At 39.8% G+C, this 8,029-nt stretch overlaps 1 protein-coding gene across 1 annotated transcript in view; it reads left to right on the top strand.

The window, feature by feature from the left end:
- Positions 1-140: 140 nt before the first annotated feature.
- Positions 141-8,029, top strand: part of LOC108603700 (huntingtin) — a 36,727-nt gene continuing 28,838 nt past the window's right edge. Inside the window, exons 1-6 of the mRNA XM_017992730.1 lie at positions 141-211; positions 477-731; positions 798-1,014; positions 1,204-1,333; positions 4,526-5,176; positions 5,707-6,282. Coding sequence (XP_017848219.1) covers positions 141-211; positions 477-731; positions 798-1,014; positions 1,204-1,333; positions 4,526-5,176; positions 5,707-6,282 — 1,900 coding nt within the window. The remainder of the gene's footprint in view (positions 212-476; positions 732-797; positions 1,015-1,203; positions 1,334-4,525; positions 5,177-5,706; positions 6,283-8,029) is intronic.

The raw sequence follows: 8,029 nt of genomic DNA, 5'->3' as shown, positions 1-8,029 counted from the left end.
TAAACAAATGAGCGAAGTTATCGAGTTTGCTTTACAATCGATAGCAAAGAAAAACCATATGTTTGGCTGCGCATAAAACAAAAACACAACAAAATGTAATTTTTTGCAATAATTGCAAGTGTACGAATAATAATAACAAAATGGACAGTAAGTCTAGTGTATATGACAAATTCATTGGCCACGTTGATCAACTGCGCAACACAGAATGCAGGTGAGCAAGAAAAAAATGAAATATATTTGCATGTACATCAAAGAAGAAGACACAAGTGCAGCAGTAGCACCGGCAACAGTTTGTTATTGCGCAAAAGGGAGAGACTATAAGAATGTTTAGAATAAAACCGCAATTAAAGTTAGGCATTATCCATTTGGGAATGTAATTGGTATGCAACAGTTGGTGCGCTGCGATGACACTGCAGCACTGCTTAATGGGTCAACAAGTAGCTCTAGAAACTCAAGAAATTTATTTGCCCTTACAGCCAAAAGCAAAAGATTGCTTGCTTCCAGCAGATTGCCGAGTGCATCATGTCGCCTGCCTTGGAGGGCATAAATTATGCCGCACACTGTGGCACTGCCACCAATGTATTGTTGCTATTCTGTGAAGATTTTGATTCGGTAGTGCGTATGAGCGCCGAGGAGAATCTGAACAAAATATTTCGTTGCTTGGAAAAGACGCGCGTGAGTCGCATTCTGATGGATTTATATGGAGAAATCAAGCGCAATGGCAATCAGCGGTAAGTAGAATGCTATTTGTATATATATATTTATTTTCGACTTAATTATGTTTGCTGTATTCACAGATCGCTGCGCATTTGCTTGAATCTATTCTCCTACTATGCGCCTCAGATACGCGAGAAGCACATCAAGTGGTATGCATTGCGTTTGCTGCAGTGCATCATTATTACGTCCCAACGAAAAGAAACACTACTGCAAGAGACACTCTGTGAGTTTGTAAAGAGCTTTAGTCGCTATGTGCAACAGGGTCTGAATGATAGCGAGACTTGTAAGCTGCTAGAGGTGAGAGGCCCAATCATATAAGCAATTCATTTCAATTTTAATGTGATGCACTCAATGCTTCTTACAATTTAATTAGCCATCTTGCCAATCAAATTGTAGTCTGACATGTTTGCCTCAATTCTCAATTGTGTTTTGAACGTGCACCGAGCATTGTTGACTCTCACTTGCCACAATTTCTTTTGATTGCAGACATTCCTTGGCAACATCAGCGACGATTGTGCGGTGAAGCGTAGATGCTCGGCCCAAAATTGCATCAGTTTGATTGAGCATGCGCGCAATAGAAGCCTCATGGCGCGTCATGCATTGCACAAAGTGATTGGTAAGCCAACGAAAATGCCGGATATGAATTGTTCGCGTTGCACGTGCAACACACAAGCACACACACATAGCGTAGTATATTCAAGCTCATCAATTGTTAATGCAACTCGGGCTCGGGCTCTTGTGGCATTTGTATTTGTATTTAGAACGCTGATTTTATTGCCATTTGTTCACAGAGTCGCGCTAATCCGCATGTTGCTGTTGTTTTTGCTATTATTGTTTACCAGTTGATGCCAAAACACACACAATACAAAAATCAACAACAAAGGAACACTTTATGTTCATCAATAATGGAGCGTGTGTTTAAAAAGCGTATAACGGCTTTAAAGCGCCTAAAAGGCAACTGTCACACTTGTTATTTTATACTTTTATTAGTATATGTGGCGGCAACCATGGAAAAATATTTTTTAATATTCTAAAAAGCCACAAATCCGTTGAAAATTCCAATGCATAAAGATATATATATATATATATATATGTATATATATAGTTGTGTACATGTATAGACTTTTTGTGGGCGACTGTGAATCTATGCAAACTAACTGTAAATGCAATCACAGTTATTCGCCAAGAGTTTCTGTTGCACTTATTTTGTTGTTGTTCTGTTTTGCGTTTATTTGTCTAGCTGGGCATGTCCAAAAGTAAAATCGACATTCATATAAATTATATTGCACATATACACATGCACATACAAATGTATATACTATGCTTATGTTACAGTTGGTTAGCTTTTGTTTGATGCACAGTGTGTTTGCTAAAAACGCTTATAAAGTCGCCATATAGGTTTTCCTATTTGTTTAAATTTTAAGAGACGACAGTTATGCATTTTAAAAATGTATGACAATTTTTAATGCTAAAGAAAAAACATTTTTTAGTATAGAATTACACAGCAGTGTGTTTGAAGTTTAGATATTTATTCTAGTCTTTATTTAAATATTTGTGAGCCTGCAAATGCAGCAAAAATCAAATGGCCAAAAAATAGTGTTGTCGGCATTGTAAAAAGTTTTAAAAAAAAATAGTGCGCATAGTAATAATGGAACAACCTGCGCAACACAAATCATTCTTTATTGAATTTTTATGAACATTTTATTGGCAAACAAGACAAACAGATAGGCATACGTAAAAATGTACAAAGGTTTAGTTGCAATTGCAATTTCTAACGAGTGCATTTCAAGTGCAATACAAAAAGAAAAGAACATAACGCCACTCGATTGAAATTTATGTGAAAAAGTATGCAAATTTAATTAAATTAGAGAGAGGAGTGTGTTTGTTTATATTCTTAGTTTAGGGTCAAAGGGCATAGTGTTGTTGACAGCAGTCTATGTATTGTTTGACTTATCAACTTGTTGGCGTCTATATATATAAACATATAAATATTGCGCTTTTACCTGCAAATCAACGGTTCGCTTGTATATGTATGGGAGTGTGTGTGTGGGTTTGAGTCAACTTTTAGCCACTTCTACTACAAGTGCTGCCACAATGGCTATAGCAACAACTAAGTACTCAGCGCACAGTCTGGCGCCTCTTTTTATGGCAGCCCATCAACATTGCAGTTGCAAGCAACGTCTTGTGTCTTGTGCATCTGCTACTGCTGCTGCTGCTGCTCCTCCACAAACAAACACTCAATGTGTATAAGGTCCTTAACTGCCATTGCTCAGTGCTCGAGTTAAGCTCAGCGCTGTTTGTCTGTGGCTGTGGGGCAAGCATGAAATGAAATTTATGCACTTGGACACTTCCCCTAGTAATAATTCATGCGAAATTGAATCAGATATTCATGCCTGTGCAGCTTTAAAAGCATAATCAACTTTATAAGCAGGAATAACAACAACAACAATAGCAAAAAAAAAAACAGCAACTGTTTGTGCAAAATTTATGCTGACAGTTGGTCGCGGCAAAACAAAGAAAGCTTGAAATTCTTTTTGCAGCATGTCAACATAAATAGCCTCAAACAGTGGCACACAAAAGTCAACAGCATTTCAACAAAAATTGTTGCCTTTTTAAAGTGTACCATTGGTTATTCTAGTAGTTTCTACTACTAAGGCTTTCAACTATCGAATGGGGTTAGCAACAAGAAGATTTTAAAGGTTAAAGGCCTAAAAGACAAGTCTATAGGGTGGGGGAAGTTAGTTATCCAGAAAGTCGAACACCTTCTGGCTGCGATGCAGCGAATTGTCTCATTGGACATTTTCTAGTAGAAAGCTATCAATTTTAGCCTGCATGCTGTTTAATTTATGAACCTCAGAATACTCTCATTATTATTCAGACCTTTGACTATGCCTCGCGCTAATGTTAAATGTGGCAGTTGCGCTTTGAGCTGGCAGCCTTGTTGAAGCTCAGCCCGCCTGTATATCTATAGGGGAGTCAATCAAATTGCATCATCATTTGGAGCCAAAGACAAAGATGAAGAGAAAACTTTGCAGCGTATTAATTTTATACATTAAACACCTCGTGCTTTATCAGTCATTAATTGAGGCTCTTAAGCAAGTGTGTTTCCATCATTGAACTTGAGCTCAAAGTTTCTGTGTGGCTTTTGCCACAATTAATTGAGACACACATACACACAACACAAGCAGAAGTTTTTACGCCGCGAAAGTCACTTGTGTTTGTGTTGTTGGTGGGTCATGTAAAAGTTGCTCCTGTTCCTTCCGAAGCGGCAGCGAAAAGTGTTTTCAATTTTGCGCCTCCCATAGGAAAAAGGCAAACTAATTGAGTAACAAAGTTGCAACATGGCACTTTTCTGATTGCTATACGTATACGTAATAAAAAGCACAAATAAACAGAAACCTATACATATATATATAAATATATATGTTTATATGTATGTGCCGGCATGGCAAAGTCTATAAATATAAGATGAAAACTTTTCAACGAGATAAATTTAATTGGTAGCAATTTGCAGCAGAAACATACGAGGCAAGAAGTTGCCAAGAAATATGAACTGCAATTGGCCAAAGGTATTACACACAACAGCAACATTTATGTGTTTATGTGTGTGTGTGTGTGCGGTGTTTATTTGTGTGTATAAATTGATATTGGCGCTGTGCGCGCTCCTGCAAGTTTCTGAAGTGCGTTTTTAATTTGTGGCAACAGCGTTCATAAGTTTCTATATGTCCCACAACAAAAAGCATTAACTATAAATTGTTTATACAATACTCCAACACTCACACCCTCCCCTTCTCTTCTACACCTGCAGAGCTGCTGCTATTGGATCAACAAACAAGCTGCGTGCTGGGCGCCTTGGGTTTCCTGCGTTTGTTGCTGCCACGCTTTATACGCGGCTACTCAACTGATTGCCAAGATGATGCTGAGTCTTTAGCAGGCAACCTGCAGCAGCAACAACAACACGAGCAACAACAAGCAGCCACAACGGCGGACTGTCGGCAAATTATTGAAATTTATGATTACTGTTTGCACCTGCTGAGCACGCAGCAGACAACGAATCACGCCATCATAAATGCTGCATTGGAGGTCATCAATAGCATACTCCAGGCCTTGGATGCCACAGCAACAGAGTTGTCTTTGGCCGAAGGTTTGCGTCAACTGCTGTGCAATCAACATTTGCAGCACAACGAATATTTGCGACGAAGGAAATCATTAAAAAATCAAATATTCCAATTGAAGAATTACGAAGTGGCGACAAGTCAACAACTGCAACATCAGCAGCAGTTGCCGGCGATCAGCAGCAGAGGGCAGCAAATGCAAATGTCAAAGCCACCACAGCAACAACAACAACAACAACATTCAAAGGACAAACAGCGTGAGCAACAACAAGAACAACAACAACAACAGGGAGTGGGAATTAATGCCGACACCAAGAAAACTGAAATTTCCGCTACTGATGAAGGTAAAGTAAATAATGTAGTGGCAAGTCTATGTAGCGTGACTTCTAACGTTGCCCCCATGTGCGTGTGTCAGTGTGTCTGCTTAGTCATGTATGCATGTAACACGCTGACAAACTGACAGCAGATAGACCGCACTAAAATCAAGAAAACTGAGCAATTGCAAATGCCAAGCCAGTCGCCCACTCACACACACACATACGTATACACAATGCGCATATGAAAATTATTAGTGCATGCTTTTGGGCGTAACAAGCAAGTAGGTCGCTGCTAGAGATGAGAAACAATAACAATAGAAAGATTCATTTTACTTCAACTATTATAGGTATATATCAACTCTAATGTACTTAATCTCTGAAATAGATAACTGCCATTAGCTTTTTAGAAGAGTTATTAGGTAAAGTTAGCTTAATATATCTTGTAATAACAAACTCATCTCTAAGATGCGCAGCATGTTGCTTACACAAATATTTGCACAACTTTTGAAGCTATCTCTCTCTCTGACGCGCTCTTCCTTTTGTATATATTTGTGCAGGCAAAAAAGCAACGCGACGTCACATTAGAAATGCAGCACGCAGCATTAGTGAATGCGTTGCCAGCAGCGCCTCGGATGATGAGGCAGAGCAAAAGCAGAAGCAGGAGGCGCAGGAGGATATGGATATGGAGCTGTTGAGCGGCTCTGCGGATGATGAGTACGATGGCTTTACAACATTGTCACAACTAAATGAAGCACAACAGACACAATTGCAATTGCCAAATCCAACATCAACAGCAACAACAACGACGACAATTGATAAACTGATTGATGCCGCAAAGCATGATGGCAATGTTAGTTTAGTGTCTAAACCTCAGGCCGTGCAACATCAGTCATCGCTGCAGAATCTGCTTGCAAGCAGCTCTGATGACAGATCACAACATTTAAGTGACATCGACAATGAATCCTTCAACAGCATTGATTTCGATGCGGAAATAACAATTGCTGGCATCAGAGAGCAACAGACAGCAGCAGCAGCAGCTGAGGCAGGAGCAACAACTGAAGCTCAGGAATCAATGGGAGATGCAACAACAATTGGCACATTCTTCAACAATTTGTTGTCACATTCAAATGCAGGTGAGTGTTAAGCCCTACTGCAAGGTATTTTTTCCCCTCGCTGAAAAATGTTTTTGCTTTGGCGCCCAGATGCAAATATTTCATTATTGAAGTTCAAAATGCTGGGCGAAACTATTTTCATTTTGGTTTGTTATTGCTTTTCACGGTCTGCCGCAGGCGCCATTTATTGTTGGCTTATACATATATATATATATTTTGCTTTTTGCTAGGTATACATATTTGTTTTGTTTTTTTTTTATTTTTATTGTTTTACATGGGCATGGCAATCAGATTATTTGCATAATTGCAGCTGCGAGGACAGAGCGAGAGAAGGAGCTACGTATGAGTTGGCAAGCAATTTTGCATGTTGCAAGTTGCCTTTTACCAATTGCACTTTGAATTTAATGAAGCGTAATTGTTGTTGTACGCCCTGTTGCTACTGTTGTCCCCGGTGGAGTAAACAACAAGAACTAAATTAAATTAGGCAATGCTCGCTCGAGTTGCTGCCGGCGCCCAGTTGCAAAGAGAGATAGAGAGAGAGAGAAAGAGGGGCAACGTTATTGGTAGCATGCATCATTTGTCGCTTCATTGGCTGCAACTCGCAACATTTTGTTGCTACTGCTGCGTGTCTCGTCGGTTGACATGGCAACGTTAGGAACACAGCAAACGATTTAGTCAACAACATTTACAAACAATATCTGCAACGTTTGCCATTTGCAAAACTTAATGCAAGTGCCATGCAATTCAATTCGTTTTAAGAGGCACAGACTGCAAATCAGGCAACAATACAACGCAGCTGATTATACTTGCATACAGTTTGAGACTAAAAATTGAAACTGCAAAAGTGTATATGCAAGTTGAACTAATTACAACTGATTATAGCCAGCCATGAACTGAAAAAGAATTAAAAATTATAGAAAAGGGAAGCCTAGTAGTAGTAGGCCGACATGTCCTGGTAAGCATGTGCGTCTGTCTGTGCGCATGAAACCGGAAGCACTAATTAAGCGTAGAAGCTGCATGTGCTCAAGAGCGAGACAGCGAATGACATATGTTGATAAAGAGCGTTGTAACCAAAAAACAAAAAAGAAAAGCTAAATAAATAGAAGCCACTGCTGCTTGACGTAAATGTTGGGCTTAAATCCGTCGCACGCTCTCTCTCTCTCTCTCTCTCTCTCTCTCACTCTCTCTTTGCATCTCTGTCTCTCTCTCTCTTGGTACTTTCTCTAGTGCGCACTATCTGCTTGGCTGTGTGTGGGATTAAGCTTGAAACATGGCAATGCATTTGCCGCGAACAACTACAACATGAGCCGACGGACCTAGCGGCGCCCCACCGCCCCCTCCCGCACATCAGCAGCAGCATCTTTTTTTCTCCTTCTGCTTCTTCACTCTTTTTGCCTGCCACTTGGCCAAGCATCACACTGCAAGTTGGCAACAAAGTGGTTAAGACAAATGGGTTACGTGATAAAATGCGGTTACTCAAATTGCATGTATGCAAGCTTACATGCTATGTCACTGCACAACAGCGTCTGTATGTGTATGTGTGTGTGTGTGTTAGTTTATTTAGCATTGCCAGTCAGCCAGAATAGTGAGCTAGGCCAAAAGGCTCTGGCGTTCATTTAGCCACTGATGTAGTTAGCGTTGTTGTTGCTGTTGCTCTTGCTGTTTGTTTCGCTTTTGTTTTATGCACTTATGCGCGCTATCAGCCATTTTGCGCTGCTCACTAACTATTGTTGTTGTTTTCTATTTTGTTATATACAATGCATATTTA

Source organism: Drosophila busckii, chromosome 3R, assembly GCF_011750605.1.
Source record: "Drosophila busckii strain San Diego stock center, stock number 13000-0081.31 chromosome 3R, ASM1175060v1, whole genome shotgun sequence".
Lineage (NCBI taxonomy): Eukaryota > Metazoa > Arthropoda > Insecta > Diptera > Drosophilidae > Drosophila > Drosophila busckii.
Note: the sequence above shows the minus strand (reverse complement) of the source record. Positions and strands in the feature narration are given on the sequence as shown.